The 23497-nt window shown below is 52.6% G+C and overlaps 3 protein-coding genes across 13 annotated transcripts in view; 2 read left to right on the forward strand and 1 right to left on the reverse strand.

Annotated features, from left to right (window-relative positions):
- Positions 1 to 9825, forward strand: part of TAOK3 (TAO kinase 3) — an 83327-nt gene extending 73502 nt beyond the window's left edge. For all 10 annotated transcript variants that reach the window (XM_065033813.1, XM_065033809.1, XM_065033816.1 and 7 more), the window contains 7 exons: positions 3418 to 3654; positions 4045 to 4173; positions 4560 to 4763; positions 6351 to 6590; positions 7510 to 7722; positions 8105 to 8287; positions 8361 to 9825. In XM_065033813.1, coding sequence (XP_064889885.1) covers positions 3418 to 3654; positions 4045 to 4173; positions 4560 to 4763; positions 6351 to 6590; positions 7510 to 7722; positions 8105 to 8287; positions 8361 to 8522 — 1368 coding nt within the window. In that variant the 3' untranslated portion in view covers positions 8523 to 9825. The remainder of the gene's footprint in view (positions 1 to 3417; positions 3655 to 4044; positions 4174 to 4559; positions 4764 to 6350; positions 6591 to 7509; positions 7723 to 8104; positions 8288 to 8360) is intronic.
- An 810-nt stretch (positions 9826 to 10635) lies between these two features.
- On the reverse strand, positions 10636 to 12804 carry PEBP1 (phosphatidylethanolamine binding protein 1). Its single transcript, XM_005500163.2, has 4 exons — positions 12597 to 12804; positions 12357 to 12466; positions 11669 to 11769; positions 10636 to 11494 (listed from the first exon to the last, which is right to left on the reverse strand). The coding sequence occupies exons 1-4, from the start codon at positions 12729 to 12731 to the stop codon at positions 11277 to 11279; spliced, it is 564 nt and encodes a 187-aa protein (XP_005500220.2). The 5' UTR covers positions 12732 to 12804; the 3' UTR covers positions 10636 to 11276.
- Positions 12805 to 13670: 866 nt separating this feature from the next.
- Positions 13671 to 23267, forward strand: VSIG10 (V-set and immunoglobulin domain containing 10). Of its 2 annotated transcripts, none has more exons than XR_010466808.1 (8): positions 13671 to 13983; positions 14617 to 14901; positions 18852 to 19133; positions 19950 to 20243; positions 21219 to 21329; positions 21753 to 21765; positions 22366 to 22563; positions 22705 to 23267. XR_010466808.1 is itself a non-coding variant. In XM_065033819.1 (8 exons), the coding sequence occupies exons 1-8, from the start codon at positions 13725 to 13727 to the stop codon at positions 22773 to 22775; spliced, it is 1476 nt and encodes a 491-aa protein (XP_064889891.1). In that variant the 5' UTR covers positions 13675 to 13724; the 3' UTR covers positions 22776 to 23267. The 2 variants fall into 2 exon arrangements, 1 of the variants encoding a protein (XP_064889891.1); XM_065033819.1 differs by having other exon boundaries at positions 13675 to 13983; positions 22403 to 22563.
- The last annotated feature ends 230 nt before the right edge of the window (positions 23268 to 23497 follow it).

Here is a 23497-nt window from a genome sequence, read left to right on the forward strand (position 1 = left end):
AGTAACTGTCCTTGAGGAGAGTCTTCAGTATCTTGGTTAAAAAAAAATGTAGGAAAAGGAACTGTAAAGAGCTGCTGGTTTGGAGGAGAAGTTGTGAGCCCAACTTCCTTATGTAAGGCAAGAATCTTGGAGGGGTGAACGAGAGAAAGTTTGGATTTTTATGGCAAGTGAACTGCCTGTGGGAGTAGGTTGGAAAAAGCATCTCTCTTCTCAGTTCTGCGTGTGCCAAAGATACAGAGAGATAAGAAACTGAGAAAATGTCACACCTTAATAAAAGCTGTTCTGGTTTATGCAGGTTTTTTGGTTCTGCTGATGACCTGATTGATTATTGCCTGCTGCAGATGGAGCTTCAGGAAACTGCAGTTTCTTGCTTTAGAGGATCCTGACGTTTTCTGGTTATGTGGAGATCAAATTTGGCAGTGACCAATTAGCTTGGCATATTTTTTCCCGTCATAATCTGTGGGATTATGTTCGTGCAATACTTTGTAAAGTTCCAAGTGCCTTTGTCTAAGAACACCAGGAAGGTGATTACTGGAACTTCCCCAAATTCTCTTTTTAAAATGGTTGCTCATGCTGTTTGTTCTTTAGGGGCCTCATTTTTAAAACCATAATCCTTCACTCATGCGTTGATATGCTTAGTCTGAAGGATTTCTCTGGTACTGAATGGTCATATTCAGTAACTGAAGTTATTTTCTTCCAATTTTCTTCCGTGCTCTGAAATCACCTTTTGGAGACCTTGTCTTCGAAGGCAGAATTCTGAAGAGTGTTGGTTTCAATTAGAGATTACAGTCATAAATTAGTTCTTTAGCATGAGCATGCAGACATTACATCTACAAAATGTCCACCAAGTCTACTGTTCTCTCTTCAGGAATGAAATGCTGCTTTTGTTTTCCTCTGACTTTTTAAAGTTTCATCTTCTGCTGTGACTAGAAGGCTTTATCAGCTAGTGGTATAATTAGTAATTACATCCTCTTGTTGCGGATAAATATCGCAGACATAACGCAAAGTCTTTCAGCGATGGAATTCATGTCCTGATAGACACAAGCTGAGCAAAACTGGAAATGGGGTGCACAGAAGCAGCAAAAAATAAAGAAGTGCAGTGATTTTTGCTGTAAATAAACAAGTGCACGTTCTAAATCCCATCAGAGATCAGACCAAAGGGGAGACTGACAAAGTTGCTGGTGGATTCTTAAATCCACTTTTTCTTGCGCTCTTGCTGTTTGCCTTGTTCTGCCAGCTTCTTGGAACCGAGTGTGCCACGTGGAACATCCCGCTGCTCGCGGAAAGGCCGGGCCTCAAAAATAGCGCATCAGGAAGATCTTGCGCTGCTGCGTGGTGGTTGCATCTCTCCACGAGCCCCTGACCAAGTCTGTTCTCGGCAAGTCATATGTCATTGAACGTAGTAAATGACATATTGGGGTTTTGCCTGTCTGCCTGCCATCCGTCTCTCGTAATTCACTTGGATGACTGCTCAGAGGAACCTTCGTTACCTGGAAACTTCTGACAGAGATCTTGTTCTTGCTGAACTTGACTGAAATGTGCAGGTTCCTACAACTATTTCCCAACTTCTGCAAAGTATGGCTGTCATTGTTATATTAAAAACCAAGCAAATTCTTTGAACTATAGCAACACACAGGGCTTATACTGTGTGTGTGTTTCTGTAGTCATTTCTACAACCTTGTATATTCCTGCAATCTGGCTTAGGTGTGTTTCATTACCTAGTCCCAAGCACTTGAAGGCTGCTATGTTACACCAATTGATAAGGTGTAAGTATGTATTTAATCCAGTCATCTTCAAAATAACATCCCAGAATTCCTTGTAGAAGGAGGATGTGATTTATGCGTCACTCACCTCGTAGTTGATGTTTGACCTCACTAATGTGATGAACCCACCATCATCACTTCTGGTGATGGGGTCTGACACAGCACCGCAGTCAGGCTAGTTCTTCCTTTTCTTTGCAATTAGTTGTTTAATTTTCTCTCCGGGGTTGTCTTTGGAATGGATTGGACAACACAGAGGCTGTCCACTAGCTTCATCCTTCATGGCTTATTTCTACGTTGGGACTTTGGCTATCATTTTCTTGGTGACTGTTTACTGTGAATTGTTGTTAATCTCTTTGAAGGTGATGGCTTTAAGGCTCTTCCTAACCTGCTCTTCACAGCCCTCCCAAGTGCTGGCAGCCTGTCTGCCTCGGGTGACACATCAGCTGGGGTGCTCAACTTGCCTGTTTGGAGCTCACTCTTGGTCACTGCTTCTCAGGTCTGTAGGTGTGTCCCATCCTATGTCAGAACTTTCTTTGAAGATCTCTGGAGAACAGCCTTGGAGTGACAGCAGGGATGTAGCAGGTGCCAGTTCTTTCTCTTGGAGAAATCCATCGGGAAGGCTGGGCTTTTGCAGGCTGCAGGAAGGCCCGTTGGTTCATAAAGCTTCAATAATCAGCTTCAGAGGACTGTGCTCTTCACTTCCTACATTGTAAGTGTACGAGGTCCCCTTGTACAGAATCAAGGACTGCAGCTCTGCATGTGTACTAATGGCTCCAGCTTTTGGCTCCCGGAACTATCATATAAAATACCAGCAAATCCTTATACGTGAAGTTCTGGGACTGTATAAAAAATATATAAAAATTCAATCTTGGACACTTTTGAAATGGAAGTTACCATTTGCATTTTCTTCTGAGAATTTTTGGCACACCTTACTGGAGTTTTCTCCTCCTTTCACATGGATGCACTTAGGCATGGAAATGAATGTGGAACTTGTGAGTTTGTTTCAGCTGAGCAGGGTTTAAAATCTGCTTAGACCATCTGATCAATCTTGTTAAGAGCACACAGTTCCAGAACAGTGTTCCCTTGTTAGAAAACTTTCAGTTCCGGTAGGGAATGAGCTCAGACTGACATCCTCTTGAATTTTAAGAAGAAATTTCAAAGGAGGCTACTTGTTGCAGAACATGGGATTGAGGGACTGAATTGGAACCATGGTGACTTGAGGAATGAAAGATGGGGTGAGTTGGGGCAGTTCTTAGAATTGATGAGTTGGGGACAGTTTTTGGAGTGGATGCCATCTTGTAAGTCCATGTCACCCTCAGGACGTTGTTTCCAGATCTCCTCTCGTGTTTCCTGGAGTGATTAATAACCTGCTCTTTCCTTCATTCATAACATGACATTTTTCTGCTGTGTTACTGAAAACACACATAAAATTCTTATTAAAGATGGGGGCGTGGAGTGAAAATCAAGAGAGAGAAACCTTGTGGTTTGGTTTGTGGTATTAAACAATAGCACCCTCCCAAACCTGGAACAGGGTTCCCTGAAGAATTTCTAAGAGTACGTCAAAGTGGGGTCTAGTTCACAGGTAAGCAGCTAATATGGAGACATCTTGTCTGTGAAGAACAACATGTAGCACGTCTTCCCCTTCCGACACCAGGTTACAAGACAGATCCATGAGCATGAGCAGGAGAACGAGTTGCGGGAACAGATGTCAGGATATAAGCGGATGCGGCGCCAGCACCAGAAGCAGCTGATCGCCCTGGAAAACAAGTTGAAGGCCGAGATGGACGAGCACCGCCTCAAGCTGCAGAAGGAGGTGGAGACGCATGCCAACAACTCGTCCATTGAGCTGGAGAAGCTGGCCAAGAAGCAAGTGGCTGTGATGGAGAAAGAGGTGAGTGGAGTCACGGGCTCTCCAGCTGTACAAGGGGACGGGAGAGAGCCGGGGCATTCCACATCTCCAGGAGAAGGCCGTGGAAATGCTGCTTAAAACCCATGTTCTGAAATGCGTGGTGTGGTAAAGTAGGGGGGTTTTACTCGCTGAGGTGGTTTTGGTGGAGAGGTACGAAGCATGAGGAAACTCCTCAAAGTATGTGGACATTATGGGGGCTTTGTGCAAGCAGATTTCATTTGGCTGAACACCCATGGCTTTGTCTAGCACAGTGATGGGAGAGTGACAGCCCCAAAAATGCACAACGGAAGACTAGAAGACTGATTTGTGCTGGGTTCAGTACCTGTTCCCTCACTCTTTTCTTCCTTTTTTTCTCCTCTCTGTGCCTTGCAGGCAAAGGCAGCTGCAGCAGATGAAAAGAAATTCCAGCAACAGATTTTGGCTCAGCAAAAGAAAGACCTGGCGACCTTTTTAGAAAGTCAGAAGAAACAATACAAGCTTTGCAAGGAAAAGATTAAAGAGGCAAGAAACCATCATTTTCAGGGCTGAAGGGGTGTGGAATGAACATGAACTAGACTTTTGTTTTGATAAAGCTGGGCCAGCCCAGGGTTTTAAGGGATACTGAAATGCTTGGAAGCAAATTTAGATTCTCAGCAAGGAAACTGGCATCTAGCAGCATTTCTAGAATGATCTGTAAGGGTGCTAGAGGAGCATTCACAATTTGCTGTAGAGCAGAACCTTTGAATCCATGGGTGGTGAGGGGAAATGGGACTTAATAGAGAATTCTTCTCCTGCCTTCTCCCCCTGTGAACGGAATGGCAGAGGAGTAGCCAGGACCGATGGTCCTCCAAGTCCTGCATCACTGTGATCCTCAGGGAGGTCTTGGTTTTGCCCCTGTGTGCATGCAGGAAATGAATGAGGACCACAGCACGCCGAAGAAAGAGAAGCAAGAAAGAATATCCAAACATAAAGAGAACCTGCAGCACACACAGGCTGAAGAGGAGGCCCATCTTCTCAGCCAGCAGAGACTCTACTATGACAAAAACTGCCGTTCCTTCAAGAGAAGAACGATGATCAAGAGGCATGAGATGGAGCAGCAGAACATTCGGGAGGTACGGCACTCTTCACTTCCTTTCCCAAGTGTTTCTTTAATCGTTTTAACTTCATGTCTGTAAGACAGCTGCGCTGACATTAGATCTTCATGTTCTCAGTTGCTAAACACAAGAGAGAAAAATGTAGGAAATGTGTTTTGGGAAATAGTTTTCCACACAAGTGTGGCTGCTTTTATTAAACGAGGAGGGGTGGCACAGTGAACTTGCACACAGAAACATTGTGAGTGCCACCCACTCTAGGTCAGGCACTTCATCTGGGGTCCAGGGCATTAGATTTTGGGGGATCCTGTTGGGCTTCATTTGCAGCACAGAGCAGTTAGTGCCATAGAATATCAGAACTAGCTTGAAAAAGACCTTTAAGATCAGAGGGTCTGACCATTAACCCAGCACTGCCAAGTCCATCTCTAAATCATGTCCCTAAGAACCTCATCTCTGTGTCTGTTAAACCCCTCTGGGGATGGTGACTCCATCACTGTGTTGAGCACCAGGGCCACCTGTGGGAGAGCTGTGGGGTGGTTGAAAGAGCATCATAGGAGGAGCTCTACTGGTTGGCTAAAGAGAACCTTCACATGTTGAAATATATGTAATAAATCAGTAATAACCTTAAAAAAACCCTAATATTAAGGCTGCAAAATAAAATGCTACAAATGTAAGAAATATCAAAAATTTAGTCCTCTTTGTGTTCTGGTTGTCTACAAATAAGATGTTGTTTTTCCATTGGGCTCTTCAAATTAGCGCACAGAGCGAGCAATAATTCATTAATGAGAAGTGATGAGTTTGTAAAGCTGAGAGCTGAAACGGAGAGGTACCAGCAGACCATCTGTGAAGGTCACCAGGTAGCAGCAAGGGGTACAGCCGTAGCTGCTGCTTGACTGAGCTGGATTCAGCTCCACAGGTTGTTGCTGATACCCTGAGACAGAAATATTAGCAGTAATCAGAGAGATAATCTGGTGTTGTCCTCTTCCTTGGCTTGTAACTTGGTGAAGGTTTTCCTGGGCTGCAGGGCACCTTGTGTGCATATTGTGAAATTGTGTGAAGCTTGGGCTGGATCCTCATTTTAAACCGTGTTGTGCTGGGGGCTGAAAACCACCTGTACACAGTGGTAGATTGAATTATTTTCCTTAGTTGGAGCTGTTCACCTCTGCTTTGGCCATTCTGGTATTGCTGATATGAGAGAAATGTCATCTTCCAGTGTCTAGCAGGGGCTCAGGGTAATTTAAACCAAAAAAATAAGAGCCTTCCGATTCCGTCAGTCAGCCCAGCCCAGGATGTGTTGATTAAATACTCCTGTGGTTCTCAGCAGTTGCACAGGGCTCATGTGTGATCCCAGTGCCACCTGCTGGAGAGTCCCTGGGTGACCCAGGAGCTGCCAGAGGAGCAGGATGGATGATGATGGATGATGGATGGATGCTGGGTGGACGCTTTGGTGGCGTTCTCATGGTGCTGCTGTGTTTGTGTTTCCCGGTGCCACGTGGAAATCCTTGATGCCACCTCAAGGAGTGACCAGGACACCCGGCCTCACAAACACAACTGCTGCATTTTGGGGAGAGAGAATCGTGCCTCAGCTTTTGTCTTGTGCTTGTGCAGGAGTTAAACAAGAAGCGGACCCAGAAGGAAATGGAGCACGCCATGCTGATCCGGCACGACGAGTCGACGCGCGAGCTGGAGTACAGGCAGCTGCACACGCTGCAGAAGCTGCGAATGGACCTGATCCGGCTGCAGCACCAGACTGAGCTTGAGAACCAGCTGGAATACAACAAGCGGCGAGAGCGGGAGCTGCACAGGAAGCATTTCATGGAGCTCCGGCAGCAACCAAAGAACCTGAAGGTGCTGGAAGGTCTCCTTCCTCCTCTTCCAACCCCTGTCCTGCCAGGCAGGCTGGTCTGTGCGCTCGCTGCCTCCCTGGTGCAGCATCCATGCTGCAGAACCACCGTTCTCCACCAGTGCTGCGTGCTCTCCCTTGCATCCCTTTCCTTTGCGCAGGACTGCTCTGGTGTAAGAAAGTTGCAGGTTATTGCAACAAAAAGCCCGCTGAAGAGTTTTTTAAGCGCTGTGCTAATTGAGGCTGCTGGGTAAAAATAGGCGAGTCCTTCGCAAAGTGTTACAGAACATGCTTCTGTGCTTTCTTCGGGCTCTTGCTGGTGTCAGCCTATAAATCTGGGTATGGAAAAGGGCTGGGTGATGCTTTCTGGCTTTCAAAGTCAACAGTGAGAGAGAACACAGGTATGCAGAGCGCTGTGCTCTGTCCTGGGTTGATTAGAGACCTCTGAGCTGCTGTGGGAGATTGCTGCTGCTCCTCTGAACGTCCAGAAAGGCACGTTGCCTTTATTCACTGTGTCACACCCTCACTAGTTCTCAGATCTGCACTCTGCGTGTAGCACGTCCTCAAGGTGGGGGAGGCAGCTTGTGGAGGCAGCAAAATGGGAGGCCTTGAAAAAACCAAGTCTTTTTGGGAGGTAGGAGGCAGGGTGGCGGGCTGGGCGGCCCGCAGGGAGCGGTCCTGGGACGTGGGGATGCCCTGGGCTGAGGAGGGCTTGGCGGGTCCTGTTCCTGGCCCAGGCCTGTGGTCGGTGCTGAAGCAGGGCCTGAGCTGGCGCTGCCGAGTTTGCTGTGTGTGTGGAGCTCAACCGGGCACAGAGCACAGGGGAACTGCGGTTGTCTCCCACCGACCCGCCTGTTTGGACGTGCTATGACCTCTCCGTTCCCAAAGCTCTTCGTGCTCTTCACACCGTTCCTTCCTTGGCAGGCTATGGAAATGCAGATCAAAAAGCAGTTCCAGGACACATGCAAAGTGCAAACTAAGCAGTACAAAGCACTGAAGAATCACCAGCTGGAAGTAACTCCAAAGAGTGAGCACAAGACAATTTTGAAGAGTCTGAAGGACGAGCAGACGAGGAAGCTCGCCATCCTGGCAGAGCAGTATGAGCAGAGCATCAACGAGATGATGGCCTCGCAAGCGGTAGGTGCAGCATCCAGCACCTCCTGTCCCTGGGCAGGGGGTCCCTGAGCAGGATGGGGGCACAGCGGGACTGTCGGTCCTCGCTGTGCTCTGCCTGTCCTCCCCGCTGGATGGTGCACGGTGCGGTTTTGTATAATGCGCCAGGCGGCACTTTCCCTCTGGTAACAAACATCCTGCGGAACACGCGTCCTTCCCCTGCTGCCCCTCGCCTGCTGGGCTTTTAGAGGCGAATCTTCTCCAAGGCTTCTGCCTCCATATGAGTGTGGAAGCAGCTGTTTATGAAGCGGCTTTGAGCAGGCAGAGCGGTGTGACGCTGGTGTCACAGCAGAGGACCTACTGGTGGAGGTTTAAATGTGTTTTTTTTTTCCTGATGAACTTACAGCTACGGCTGGACGAGGCCCAAGAAGCGGAATGCCAAGCCCTGAGACTGCAACTCCAGCAGGAGATGGAGCTGCTCAACGCCTACCAGAGCAAAATTAAGATGCAGACAGAAGCACAGCACGAAAGGGAACTCCAGAAGCTGGAGCAACGGGTGTCGCTGCGCAGGGCGCATCTGGAGCAGAAGGTACGTCCTGGGCGGGCGGCTGAGCGGGGCTGAGGGCGCTGGGTGAAGGGGCCGCTGACTGTGGTTGTTTCAGATCGAAGAGGAGCTGGCCGCCCTGCAGAAGGAACGCAGCGAGAGGATCAAGTTTCTGCTGGAAAGGCAGGAGCGAGAGATTGAAACGTTTGACATGGAGAGCTTGCGCATGGGCTTTGGGAATTTGGTCACGTTAGAATATCCCAAGGAGGACTATAGATGAGGTTAAATTTCTTTTGCCATTTAAAAAAACAAACAAAAAAGCAAACAAAATAATGGTAAAACTTGCAAAACCAACATTCCCCATGTTACCGGGCGTGCTCTCTCTCTTTCTGTCTCTCTTACTGACATCGTGTCGGACTAGTGCCTGTATATTCTTACTCCATCAGGGGCCCCCTTTCCCCCTGCGTCACGTCCCGGTGCAGGACCAGCTCCTGGCGGTATTTCCATAGTATGTCACAGTATTGATGTCTCTGTGCAATGATTAAAAATGTTTCAGTGAAAACTTTGGAGACAATTTTAATGGAGAAAAAAAGACAAAAAAAAAATAATAAGTGGATGTATGTTGCTTTTGAGCAATCACTCATTTTACCACCAATCAATGAAAGTACAAGCAAAAAATATAATAATAATCAATATATACGAACCCAGGGGGAGAGAGACTAAATCCGCAGCCTTACCTTAACTAGCTGCTGCATAATTTTATTTTATTTTTATTTTTTTGGTATTTATTCATCAGGAATAATTAAATAATAAAAAATTTTATTAAAGATTGAAAAATTTGATACATTTTACAGAAAAAAAAAAAAACTTAATCGTGCTGTACATATCAGTGGTGACATATTATGACTTTTTTGGGGGTGGGGGGGGGCGGGGCGAAGCCGTGCTGATTTTTAGAAGAACCATGCCGGGCCCGGCGGGGACGAGCCCTCGCTCCCCGGCGTATTCTTGATTGTATCATAATCATTTTCTGCTGTCGCAGAGAATGTGAATACACTTAAATGAGCCCACAGGATCCCAGTAGCACAAATTGGGCTTTGTCAAATCGTGTATTTTGTGTATAGAAGGAATTTAAGGAGAGCTTTTACTTATTTTCATATTGTATTTTAACTGTTTCTCTGATCAAAGATTTTTTTACTTCTTTCCCCCCTTCCCTCGTGCTCCCCGCTCCCCCACTCTGGTTCAGTACTTGGAGTCCAGCACTGTCTGTCGGGTCATCCCCAGCCCTTTCTTTCTTCTTTCTCTTGTTTCTTTATCTTTTCTTTTGTTCCTCCCCCCAGTCCACCCCCGACCCCATGATCTTGGTCATAAATATCGCATTATCCACACTTTCAAACTGTGTATTTTCTTACAATAAAAAGATTAAAAAAAAAAGGCTTTACTTCTTTTGCATGCACTTTAAAAAAAAATATTTAAAAAATATTAAAAAAAAAATAATAACGAAAACATTTTTCAGGTTCCAAGGAAGAGCATGAATAACTGTCAGAGCTTTTAATTATATTTGTAAATAAAAGTGTTCATCACAAGGCCTTGCAGTCTCATTGTGGGAAGAGCAAGGGTGGGCAGAGGGGGCGTTGTCATGAAAAACCACCAATCCTGTTTTAATGGCATTTAGCGGGTTGAAAACCACGCACCTTTCTTGGTTATGGAGCCTCTCTGATTTTTACAGGTTGAGGTTTTTGGTCCCTGTTTCTAAGAAGGGAAGTAGTTGATAAAATGGGAAGACTTCTAGTTCTATGAAGTAGAATGACATTGGCTACATCTTTTTCTAACCTTTTAAAGGTTTATTTTCTGCCGTAAGCACTTAGGAGACAGCTCCAGGCCTCACCACCAGCTGCTGGAGGATCAGGAGAACAACAGCGACCCTGCAGCTTGGCTGGGAAGTGGCTTCAGGTCAGTAAAGCCCGTGATGGTGCTTCTCCCAGGGGCCAAAATCTGCTGTTGGGGTTTTGCTGGGTGAGGGAAGGAGCTTCTGGGGAGCAGCGAGCTTGGGGACATCCCAGGGGACAGGCAGGGACTGGCTGCTCTGCTGGCTGCCAGACCTGGCACAGGGTGAGGGGGAAGGTTCAGGGATAACTATCCAGTTGCTAAGGAGTGATGGTGGCTTCAGAAAAACCCTGGAAAAAGGATTTCTGAATGTCCCAAGCCACCTGCCAGCGCTCCCTCTGCTGTCAACTCCGACTGTGACAACCAGCACCTTGGGGACGGCAGCCTGAGACCTGTGACCGCCCAAAACCGCCTTCTCCAGCATCAGTGCTGCCAGGAGGAAAGGAACGCGGTGACACCAGCCCGCTCCTGCAAGCGCTCCCCTCAGCCCCCAAAAAGACAACACACCGTCCGCCTCGGGAAGTTTTTAATTGCACTGTGAGCAAACAGCACGTTAACATCACATCATAACAGAAGTTGAACAAAACAAAGTGGTCTCCCAGCTTGGAGCAGCAACAGAGAGCAGAAGGTAGTGCTATAAACCAGCTTCCCTGCCTCCTCCTACCCGCTACGCCTTCGCTAGAGTGGTTCATGTTGGGAAGTGGCGGCACTGGCCAAATACATCAGCGTAAAAACAAAAGAAATAAGGGGAGTTTCCCTTTGACTGCCCTCTCCTTTCCTACACAGCCAGCACCAACCCCAAAGTGGTTCTGTCCCCTCGCCACTGCCACCTCAGTACAGCACAGCCACTCTGAAGTGACAGGGATTCACCAAGGCTTTGGTTTCCCTTCAGCAGGTCAGCCAGGAGCGGTGCCCTGGCAGGGACACTCAGCAGCAGCTCCTCGAGCTGGCGACAGAGCTGAAGCACAGCACAGGTCTGGACCACGGCAACACAAAGCAGGTTCGGGACAGGGTGACGGTTCCAGCGGTCAGTGCGGGATCAGTTGGGTTTAACTCTCTAATCGAACAGAACTACAGCGATGTGCTCTGGCTGGCCTGGGCTTCAGGGGCGCAAGGGGTGCTGCACAGTGCTTCACCTACTTCCCGCTCCCTACTTCCCCGACAGCTGCTCATAGAGCTTGGGCACGTAGTCATCCCACTCCGCCTGGTAGCAAGTGCCCGCCACCGGCACCCCCAGGTCGTACTTGCTGCGGAAAGAAGCCACCTTGAATTTCCCTCGTTTGTCACCGGAGCGATTGGAGAGGATGGGCTCGTTGCAGCTCAGCTGCTTCGGCTGCTCGTACACCAGCCACACGTAGCGGTGCAGCCCTGCAGGGAGGGGACAGCGTTACAAGTGCCACCTGCAATTCCCAGGTTTATGGTTTGCTCTGAAGTGACCCTGGGATCAGAAGGCAAAGTATGATGGGGCTAAAGGTCCTCCGAGAAGACGCACCTTCCTGCAGGCCTCCCCGTCTGATCCCCATGCCGCCGCCAGGTACCAACCTGTTCCTTTGGGAGGGCCGGAGCCAACGTAATCTGACAGCACAGTCCCACTGCCCACGTTGTTGCCTTTCATGTTGGTCACCAGGAAATGATGCCATTCCCTGCAAGAAGGCAAAAAAACCAATCAGACCACGTCATAGCCCCAGCTAAGACTGTTCATTACTTCAAGCTGCTGCTTATCCATGGGGCAACCAAAGCCAACACGGTTTGCCAAACCTGAAGAGCACAGGTCCTCCAGCAGGTACTGCCTCCTCTGGGATGCAGAGCCTGACAAAGCCAGCTCCGTCATCCTGCCTTGCAGCTCCAGGAGCCTGAGCCCTTAAAGTGGGTACCCCACAGGCTTCTGAACCTGATTTGAGAAAGGTGAGCTGGTACCAAGTTTAATACTCTGTTGCTAGCACAGACAGACCTAATTCCAACTCACACACATACCAAACTGGAGCAGGAGCAGATGCTGTGCTTCCCCAAGCCACAGCAGGCCTTCCAACACCCCTGGCAAAGGCAGCTGCTCCCCACGCTGTCCTTGTCTCAAGGAGAGATGCAAGGACAGATCTTCCAACCCAAACCACAGCCTCGCTGCTGCAGCTCAGGCAGAGAACACTCCCGACCCCATTCTACGTCTCTGCTCAGCCCAAGAGGGATGCTCCATTTTCCCCAGGCAGGACAGGGAGCTGCCCGCCCCTGTTACCTGAACTTCGGGTCCTTCCTGCTGGGAGCGTCAGGGTCCGTGAGAACCAGGGTGTAGAGCTTCTGGGGGTCGCAGCCATCCCACTCAATGCTGGTGGGGCGATGCTGGACCTGGAGGGACAGCAGCGTCAGCAGGAGCGCGGAGCCGGGCCTGGCCGCAGCAAAGCCGGGCGGCTCCCGCACCCGGGGGCGCTCCCGCCATTTTGACACACCCCCCAGCGCGGAGCCGAGCCCTGCTCACCTGGGTGGGCGTGAGCACCTTGCCCAGCTCGTCTATCTCCACGGAGCCATACTTGACCCGCAGCGGCTGCGCCGGCTTCTGCTCCACCTCGGTGAGGCTCAGCGGCCCGCTCCACTGCCCCAGGTCCACCGGCATGGCGGCTGCTGCGCTGCGCTCCGCGCACTGCGCCCGCGCCGCCCAATCACCGCCCCTCGCCGCCCGGCCCCCCCGCTCCCATTGGCGGAGGTGCCTCCGCGCTCCGCTCCTATTGGCAGCGGCGCACCGGAGCCTTCCCGCGGCTCCAGGTGTTATAGCGCCCCCAGGCGGGAGGCGGCGGCACCGAGGCTGGGCGCTGGTAAGGCCACTGCCTAGAGCAGCCTTGGTCCTGCCGTTGATTAGGTTATAATTAACGTGCCAGGGCCCTGCGGATCTCGGCACCCTGCTCCATGCGTGCCTCAGCACAGCGTGTGATGGCTGCTGCGGAGCTGACCATGTTGTGTTTTCCCCAGGTGGAAGGATGTCCTGGAGGAACCTGAGGATGCCTACGGCTCTACAGCCTCTGTTGTGGGGTTATGTGAAAAGTAATATCTGTATTGCTACCTATAACAAACCAGCCTGGAAGCTGCTGTCTGCAGTGGTGGTCAGTGTGGATCCATTGGGTTCACTTGGCACCAGTCAGCAAAACAAAACCTGTTGCTGGGATAATTTCTCCTAATGCACACCGGCTGCGGTGTTACCTCGGCCAAGGGGAATCCCAGGCACAGCTCTAAAGACACTGAAAACATCGGTTCTTTTCCCTCCAGCTGTGCAGCTCATCCCTGACCCTTCTGCCTCCTCCTAGAGCCTCTTCGTTCCCCTCCAGCTTTGCTTTAAGCTGCTGCCTTTTGGTTTTTTCCCCCATGCGCCAGACCATACAATTTGTGGCACGGTTCGTTGCCACTTGCCACTGTCCTTCCCGCTCCCACTGCCTCTGAGGCATCTCTAAGGGGTTGAATATGGAAGATCCTCTGCGTGGGGGGGTTTCACTTAGAACCTTCACTTAGTTTCGCCCTCTGGAAACACCGCCCCAACGCGTTAAATGTCCTCGATCCTCAGACCGACCCCGGGGGGGTCTGCCCAACATGGCGGGCGGGGCCGGGGGCGCCCAATATGGCGGCCGCCCAAGATGGCAGGTCCGCGGCAGCGGGGCCTGACACACGATCCCCTCCACGGGTCCCGGCGCAGCGGGCAGCGGGCGGGCCCGGCCAGCTCTGCCCGCCCTCCCTGCCCTGCCCGCTGGCCGGGGCGGAGGCTGCTCAGCACCGCCCGTGGCAGCGGCGCCCGGCGATGCGGCTCCCCGGCGGGACGCCAGCCCGCTTCTTCCTCGCCCTCTGCGTCTGGAGGCTGGTGCCGCGCCGGGACGCCGCAGGTAGCGGGGGCTGAGGGGCAGGGAGCAGCGGGCGGGCGTGGGGAGCTCCCCAGCGCTGCTGTATTTCATAAAAACAGTAACGTTTGGAAACAAGCGGGGCAGACGCTGCAGAAGGGGGATCTGTGGACCCTTGAGCTGGCTGGGGGGTCCAGGCGCCATTTGGCAGGGAGAGCAGAAAAAGCAGATATCGGGGATATAAAAGGGGATGTCAGCAGTTGTGTCACCTTCCTTCAATATTGGGGTGGGGTTTTGTCGCCATTTTCGGTACCTGGGTGCTGCAGGGATGAGGCTACTTGGGCTCCAGCAAAGTGTGGGGTGAGCATGGACGTTGTGACCCCACGTAATTAGCGTTTAACGTCGCTCTTCTCTGGCTCCTTGGAGTCACTTGTTTGTTGTCGTCTCTCAGGCAGAAATCCCCTGTCCTTGCTTTCCTGTTGAGACTTTCACGCCATGTCCCTCTTCCTTATTGTGTGTCTGCTTTAAATGTTGGTAGTTGCCAAATGCATCTCGGAGATCCTTTGGCAAGAGTCCCCCTAGTTGACGTATATCAGATATATCAGATATCCAGCTCTTTTCTGATAGAAGGCTTTGCCAGCTCCCTGGATCCCTAACGCCATCCCTTGTGTTTTGCAGGAACAGAAGAAGTGGTCTTTGGGGAGGTCGGAGGAAGCATCCTCCTGGTATGCCGAAATGTCTCCAAAGAAGCGACCGAGGTGGTCTGGTTTCAAGGGGACCCTCGTTCTTTCCCCCCACTCTTCTCCTCGAGGGTCTCCTTCCCCCCGGACGTCCGTTTCTCCCTGGTTGACAACAGCTCCCTGCGCATCTCGGAGCTGCGGCTGCAGGACCAGGGCAACTACACCTGCAGAGAAGTGCTGAACCAGACGGACCACGAGCACCGCGTCCAGCTCCTGGTGGCCAGTAAGTCTGTCCCGCCTTGGGAATTTCCTCCCCCGAGTCTCACAGGTCCCCAGATTCACCTGGCGCCGGTAGTAAAATAGTGGAAAAGAGGGGAAAATTTGCCTAATCGTGCAAAATCTGTGAGCAGGCTGATGGAACTCAGTTACGTGTTCGCTCACAAGCACAAAGACGTGTCTAAACGCTCCGTTAATGATCACTTGTGTGCAATGCAGAAGACCAAATGCCAGCTGTTAAGCCTTTGCTATGTCCCTTCAGTTCCTTCCTCGGTGGTGATGATAAACTAGTTTTTGGACAGATCTTTGATAACCTGTTGCTATTCCAGGGTGGCCCTTTGCCTCACAATCTGGCTGACTGGAGCACTCATAAGTCTTTGGGTAGGGGCTGCTCCTCGCTGTGTGTTTTCCCCTTGATTGAAGAACACCTGAAATGGATGTGCTGTGCCATCCTTTTGGTGTGTGAACGGAGGGTCCTCAGCCGAGGAGCTGTCTGCAGCCTTCCAGTTTTGACAGAAACACCGCTTTCCTCAGGTTTCCTGCCAGGAGCACCGTCCTGGGAGCGTGCCCGTTGTTGTCAGCACAGGCCATTCTTTCAGCCTTTCTGTCCTGTTTTGATGCTCTCTCCCATTCCCATCTCTTATTTCTTTCGCTCATTCTCTCGGAAACGTTCACGGCCCGGTGGAAGGTGGGGCTGGAGGGCGCTGGAACCGATTACCTCGCACACCGCTGGTTCAGCTCCTCCCCGCTTTACTGCGAAACCGTTGTCTTGCCCGGATTCCTCGTCTCTTTGGTGGAACAGCCCCCTCCAGCTCAGCAGGGAACGCAGGTCCGATGGCTGGTCCCATCTTGGCCCCTTCTCCAAGATGTGACGCCGGCTCTGGCCCCTGGGCTGTGACCTGCTGTCCTGTGTGCCAGCAAGCCGGTGCTACAGGTTTGAGAAAAGGGAAGGATTGCTGCCACTCTGCCTGTTTTGGTGACACCGTGTGCTGTTGGTCCCTGCCTTTCTTGCTGGTCTTTCCGTCAACACCTGCCGTGCGTGAGATCTGTTTTCTGTTTGCGTTCAGGGTGTTCCTGCCTTCTTGGTGTTTGGCGAAGGGCACGTGTCATAAAAGTCGTACCTGTTTTGTACAGATTAAATCTCTGAAAGTTCACGCCAATAAAAATTCCCTTCCTGGGGCAAGGAACCCGCACATGGGGTTTGGAAGGTCACGGAGGGCTGGAGCGGAGGAATGGAGCCCCAGGCTGATTCGGATAACACATATGTAGGTGTGGGGCTTAGGAGGGGAGAGCCCTAAATCTAGAACATGGGTGGGAAACACGAGCAAAAGTGATCGATGGCATGCCAGGTGTTGGTGCAGCACTCTGAAATTCAGTTATTAGTGTGGAATTAATGTGTCAATTAATTTCCAAAGGTTGCAAAAGTGATGTAGGACAGCGGTGTGCCCTTAAACAGGGGAGAAGGGTATTTTGGTGGTGCTGTAGGTCAGCAAAGGCCAGAAGCTGGAGGTTCTGAGCCTCAGGCTAGAAGCACAGACCCTGGTTTTTCATGTTCGGAGTCACTGGAGCAGCGTGGACGCCTCAGACAGACCTGGCACCGCTGGGAAGGAGCCACCCGGGATCCTTGGGCTTCGTGTGGGAGTCACCAGTTCACAGTCTTCAACCCATCTCACAGGCAGTACCAGAAAGTTCTCCCTTTGCTTAAAACCACATTTAAAAACCCTCGAGCAGTAGAGGAGACGTTCTAGCACCCAGACAAAGGTGCAGCCCCGCCTCGAGCTGCTGTCCTGTGTTTGTTTGGGACGGGAAGCACATGGTGTGAAGGAGACGTGCAGCTACACACCTCCGAGGGGTTTATTCTTACGTTTGTGTGCAATCTGATACAAGCTGCTGTTGGCTCTTCTGCGGCACAAGGTTCTTTTTGTGAGGGTTTTTTTTTGCTTGTGGTGGGCACGATGTTTTTAGCTTGTTGGGTTTTTAACGTTTTAGGAACAGATCTCCTGTTAATGTTTGTGCAGAAGAGCAGAGTTGCACTGGCAGAGCCGGGGAATTCAGGCTGTACAGCCAATGGCTTTGGAGGCAGGTCCTGGAACCGGCACAAAACGTGCGGATCTGGATGAGCCGGGACTTGGGGTCAGTTGTGAGACCCCCCAGGGCTGGGGCAGAAGAGCAGTTGCAGAGAACTTTCTCACCAGAGCTGGATGGATTCAAAGATCATACGAGACGCGTGTATGTAGTTCCTGGAGAGCCAAGCCAAGACGGTATGTTCTTGTAGCTCACATGGGGTTTTGTTGTCATGTTTTGGTTTTCTTTTGTTGTTTTTTTTTTAATTTGCGTCATTTGGAAGTCACTTAAATACTCTGCAAAATAACCATCAGACACCCCTCTGGTGTGGGGTTTGCCGTGGCAGCACCGTCTCCCAGTGGGATCTTGTTCAGTGCTGGATTAGGCAAACCAGCCTAATCCAGGAGCACAGCGTGTTAATTCTGCCTGGATCAGAGTCCAGGACCCCGTGGCTGTTGAACGCGCACGTGTGTGTGGAACCCGCTGCAGCTCATGCTGCACTGAGCGCCAGCCCCGCTCTGCTCGAAGGGATCGCTCTGGGGTTTCTATTGGCTTCCGATCCTGTCGTGCCATCACGGAGTCGTTTCTGTATTTAAATAACAAACAGCCGCGGTGGTTTCTGAGCGATGTGTCCTGGCGTGAGGCCAACTCGACTTACCCTGCCCACGTTGTGTGCTGGAGTTTGTCCCCATCGCTGCAGTGTGGCGTGGGCATGGAGCGTGGTGCGTGGGTCAGTGACACCTATGTCCCCCGCGGCAGGGACAGCGGTGCCGGGAAGGAGCGGAGCGGCCCTGGTTTGGCTGCAGTGACACGTGTGGGTGGCCCTGAGCCCACGAGCCGTGAACACCCCGACTTCCTGTGGGCAGAGCGGCTCTGAGGGCTGGAGGAGCCACAGAAACGACCCGAGGCTGGAACAGCTCTGCTGGGGGACAGGCTGAGAGAGCTGGGGTGTTCAGCTGGAGAAGAGAAGCTCCGGGGAGACCTTAGTGCGGCCTTTCCGGACTTAAAAGGGGCCCGTAAGAAAGATGGGGTCAGACTTTTAGCAGGGCCTGTTGTGATAGGACAAGGGATGATGGTTTTAAACGAAAGGAGGGAGATTCAGGCTGGACACGAGGAAGAAATTGTTGCCCTGAGGGTGGTGAGAGCCTGGCCCAGGTTGGCCAGAGAGGTGGTGGATGAACCATCCCTGGAGACATCCCAGGCCAGGCTGGACGGGGCTCTGAGCAACCTGAGCTGGTGCAGATGTCCCTGCTCATGGCAGGGGGGGCACTGGGGGAGCTGGGGAGGGCCCTTCTACCCAAACTGTTCGGTGATTCTACACAAGGAACAGCCTCCTCCTCCAACAGTGCCCTGGGTGTGTGGGGATGTGCTCCAGCTTTGAGCGGGTGGCTCCAAGAAGCTGCTTCTCTGTCCCTTGGCAGGAGTCCTGGGGCTTTCTGTGTTCCCTCGGGAAACCTGAGTGCTGGTATCAGTGACGTGAAGGGGCAGAGCCTTGTCCTCAAGTAGTGCGAATCAATGTCAGCCCCTGTATCCGAGGCACGAGGACCTGTGCCGTGACGAATTGCCAAGGGCAGCACGGAGATTTTGTTCTCCTGCTGTGTTTTTAGGTGCTTATCTTGCAAAGCTGTGACAATAATTTTTTTCTTCCCTGTGCATTAGTTCCTCAAGGCTTGGCTGCAGTTGCTCTTGTGGCTTTTGCAGGACGACCTCTTGCTTGGTCCCTGTGGTGCTCCCCGGGGCTGTGGGACACAGGTCACGGAGCAAGACAGGGAATCCAGGACGACTTTCAAGGGATGCGATGGCAAAACCAAGCGCTTGCAGGAGCTCCAGCTCTGAAATGCCATGAGCTGTGACTTGGAAGCATTTCTAACCACGTGCTGTTCTTGCCAATAGATCCACCACACTCAGCCCCAAAGTGCTGGGCTGAGGCTTCCCCGTCGGGGCTGATGCTGCAGCTGTTTTGCAGCTGGCCCGGGGGGCACCCGCACCCCACCCTGCACTGGAGAGAAGAGGGGCACGATCTGGAGAACTCCAGCTCGGTCATCAGCTCCTCCAGCAACTCGGACACGCACGTGGAAACGCTCAACAGCTCCCACCTCTCCCACCGCAAAGTCTTCAAGTGTGTCGGGAGCCACGTTGTCAAGCAGGAGGAGCCTGCATGCACTGTGGAGATAAGTGAGTTGACTTGCCTACCTCATTAGCTATTAATTAGCCTGCTAATGGTGGGGCAGACAGGTGCCCCGGTCATTCTGTGCCCTCCAGAGCACTTAGGCGGCGCTCAGGCAAGCCAGGCTTGCGGGCGCTTGCCACAGGGGGATGCTGAGGAGGCAGCGTGACTGGGTTTGTGCAGAGGGGACTGCAGGACGGACAGACGTCCTGCAGCTGAGATCCATCATGGTGTGGTTACAGGTGGGTTGTGTTTTGGGTGCAGCTTCAGGGGCTGACAAATTGCCCCACATCAACCATTTCACCTGTGCAAGCACTCACAGCTGTGTGAAAATGAAAGGTGGGTTTAATGCCTTGCTCAGCTTCAGATTGAGTTTGGCAGAGCTGGGTTTATAGAGGAAAGGTTGTGGGCACCCCCAGGTCCCCTTCAGGCATCGAAGGTGTCTGGCTAAAGTGGCTTTTGAAAACCTGAGCTGGATTTATCCTCCAAGGGTTGTCAGGGCTACACAAGAGCTCTGCGGATCCCACGGAAAGCTCCTGGGCTGCTGCTCTCCTCTCTGCCGCCTTCACTGCTCTGCCCTGGGGGTATAAAGACAGGTGTCGAAAAAAGGGCTGAGCAGCGAAAGTTGCTGGGATCGCTCCTTGGAGGCTGCTGAAGACTTGTGAGCGAGCTGGATGCCCAACTTACAGCATTCAAGTCGCAGACTCCTGTCTGACTTCACTCTGTTAATGATTGTTAATCAGTCAGATGGCTGATTGCTTGTTATGTTAAACTTCCTCCTTTACTCTTTTCCTTTTATTTTTTCCTCCTCTTGGGCTGTTCAGAAATCCCTTCCCTGGAATCGGAGCCCCCGAAGACCTGCTTTGTGGGTGACAACGTGACGCTGACGTGCCGGGTGACCGAGGGCACGCCGGCGGCGCGGCTCAGCTGGCTGCGGGGTGTCAGCCAGCCCGAGGCGGAGATCCGGCCGGGGGGCAGGTACCTGATCGCCCAGGAGGGCAACGAGTCCCGGCTCACCATCCGGAACTGCTCCCAGGGCACCGACGGCGGCTGCTACGTCTGCAAAGCGCAGAACCCCGTGGGGCTGAGGGAGCTCTTCGTCTGCCTGACGGTGGAGCGTGAGTGGGGCTGCCTGGGGTTGGCGGCAGGGACTGAGGAGCACTCGGGGACACAGATCACAGGGGCCACTGGCCAGTCCCCATGGGGCTCCATTTGCCACTAAGAGCCTTCTTTGCCTGCTGGTGCTTTTCAATACTCTTGCAGCAAGTGTAATATGGGTCAGACTCCCTTCATTCCAGGTAAAAAGACCCAGTTCCCCTCACCTTGGTGTAATGGGCCTGGCAGAAGAGCATCCTTGGTCCCTCCTGAGCTTGTGAATTAGTGGAGGGAGTCCAGCAGTGGGCTAGCAAGATGATTAGGGGCCCAGAGCACCTTTCTGATGAGGAGAGGCTGAGAGAGCTGGGGCTGTTCAGCCTGGAGAAGCTGAGAGGCATCTTATCAATGTTTATAAGTATCTCCAGGGTGGGTGTCAGAGGATGGACCAGACTCAGTGGTGCCCAATGACAGGGCAACAGGCACAGACTGAAACACAGGAGGTTCCGTCTGAACATGAGGAGAAACTCGTTTGCTGGGAGGTGCCAGAGCCTGGCCCAGGCTGCCCAGAGCGGGTGTGGAGTCTCCTTCTCTGAGACATTCAAACCCGCCTGGACCCACCTGTGTGATCTGCTCTGGTGACCCTGTGTTAGCAGGGGTTGGACTGGGTGATCTCCAGAGATCCCTTCAACCCCAACCAGCCTGGGATTCTGTGATTGTGAGCACAGAGGAGCAGCTCCAAGCATCAATCTGCAATGGGCAGCGGTTGATTTGCTTTCACTATATGCACGTGGGCATAAGAATAGGGGCCCTGCTGTGGTGCTTTTGATACCAGTGAGGCAGGAGTGCCTGACACCCTCAGCCCTTGTGCTGGTCGGACTGTTGCAATGATGGGAAGCAGGAGCTGAGACAGCACCGGGACCTGCTCTGTCACTTGCTCTGAGACTTCCTCATCCCTCCATCTCCTGGTGATAAACTGGCCTCCTGTCTCCTTTCTGCAGAGCCGGTGAACATCGTTGGGGTCGTGGGTGCAGTGGTGGTCCTGTCCCTGCTGGCCGTTCTCACCGTCACCGGGGTTGTCTTGTACTACAACCCCCTGCTGTGCCTGAGAGGTAGGAGCTCTCTTCTGCAGGAGCCAGGGAGGAGCTTAGTCCTTCCTGGGGTGGCCTGGTATTGTCCCTTGTCCCTCCTGGGGTGCTGTGATGGTCACCCCAGCCCTTGGGTCTTGTCCTGCTCCTGGCCACAACCCTGGAGGCAGGTGGGCTGGAAACACAAGGCCCTTGCCCAGCTGAGCACTTCAGGCACCGTTCCATTGTGTTCTCCAGGGCGCTGTGCCCGTGCCGGGCTGTCCCTGTCCTTGTGACCGCTCTGTGTGTGTGGGCAGGTCACCTTCATGGCCGTGCCTCTACCTGCGGCTGCCAGAGGCCGTGCTGGGGCTGGCAGGGGTTGTGCAGTGGAACCAGCCCCGTGCTGCCCCAGGGACCGCTCTGGTGCTCGTTTCTAACGCTGTTTTTCCTTCCTTTTCTCCCGTTCAGGTGCTGCGTTCAGGTGAGTGCTCATTTCCCTCAGCCTGTCCTGTGTGTCCTCATCCATCTCTTTGCAGAGGGGATGTCCCTGTGGGGCTGGGGATCCCCCGCGGGGGCAGGAGCCTCCCCAGGCAAAGCAGCTCTTAGGTGCGAGCTGTGGGTGGGTGTTTGCACCGTGTCCTTCCCCTCAGAGGGCTGTCTGATGGCTGCACATGAACAAGTGCCTTCTTGGGGTTCAGGTGCGCCAGATTTCTTCTCCTCTTGCTCGCACCCCTCCGGGCCCTGCTCCGTTCCCTTGCCCTGAGGGTTCTGTTCCTGCAGCTGTGGTACTGTGGGATGGGAAGACTTTTCTGAGCGCCTTTGCTTCCCCGTCTGTATGAGAGAGGAGAATAACTCCACTCGGGAGCGACTGGTGATGTCTAGTTTAGAACATGAACATTCATGGAGCGGTTGGAGGATTTGGGAGGTGAATGGGCAGCGGTGCGTGATGCTGGTGGTGGTGCTGTTCTTCGCACGTGGATAGGGTGGGATTGGCAGAATCCATCAAAATGGGTCGTTTTTGGGACAGAGGGATGTCAGCACCAGGGAGGCTCCGGCTGGGGGTCAGACCAGTCTGTCTCAGTCTTTCAGCCCCGCTCCGCCTGCCCTGCTGCTCACAGGAATCGGGACTCAGGCGATGTCTTAGTGCTGGTGGACTCGGAAGACGAGGATGAGGGAAAAGGAGAAGAGGAGACCACGAGCAGCTCCACCAAACATGAGGCGATGGCACTGGTCAATGGGAACAGCATCCAGGCTGCTTCCCCCAGCTGCCTGACAGAAGGTGAGCCCTGGTGCCTGCCTGACCCTCGAGATTTGGGGCAAAGCTAAGCCGTGGGTCTTCCAGGAGCCTGTGCCGGGAGGGAGGAATTCCCGTTGTCTGGCTCGCTGGCCCTTGCTGAGCTGCTGCTCTGTGCCTGCGCAGGTGACGATGGCGAGCAGCACGGCGGGGTCTCTCCACGGGAAAGGAGGGGAGAAGAGCTGCGAGGCACGTAGTTCTTTAGTTCCATCCCCTCGTGGGGACACACAGAGCTGCAGCTGGACATGTGTCCTCGTTCCATGTGGCTGAGCACAGGCCGTTCGTGTCCCGCCACGGGCCGGTTCGGTCAGAGCATCCCCACATCCTTCTCTGCTCGCCCTTCCCCTGCTCTCACCCCATCCTTCCCCAGCCTTGTTCCCCCATTTCTCCTCTTTTCACGTTCCTCTTTGTCTCAGGTGTCCCTTTTTAAGAAGGTGGCACCTAGAGCAGGCATAGTGGGGACATGAGTTCCAGTCACCCCCTCATCTCGATGCCTGTGACGGACTCGAACACCAGGACAGGATTCCGGCTCAGTCGCCATGAGCGGTGCTGGGTTGTATGATGGAAAAAGTCGCTGTGGGACCACAACGGTCCTGGGCTAATGGAAGAAACAATTGGTGCACGGGCAGGACACGGGTGATACTGACTCTAGGGAGGCTTGTTTTTTATTATAAATATTTTTTCTCCTAGTCCTGAAGTGTTCTGTGTTTAAATCTGGAGTTAATCTGTACCTCGTGATGTGGTTTTGGGGGGTGTCTGGCCATGATAGAAAGCACGGAGAGGACTTATATAGCGAAGAATGAGGGGAGCAGGATTTGCACGGAGAGGATCAGGCCAGCCGTGGGGGGAACTGTGGGGTGGGTGACAGGAGGGGTTGAAAAAGCACGTTATGGGCAGGGGAGGGGAGCTGTGTGTTCGG

The sequence above is a fragment of the Columba livia genome, chromosome 17, assembly GCF_036013475.1.
Source record: "Columba livia isolate bColLiv1 breed racing homer chromosome 17, bColLiv1.pat.W.v2, whole genome shotgun sequence".
NCBI classification, from domain to species: domain Eukaryota; kingdom Metazoa; phylum Chordata; class Aves; order Columbiformes; family Columbidae; genus Columba; species Columba livia.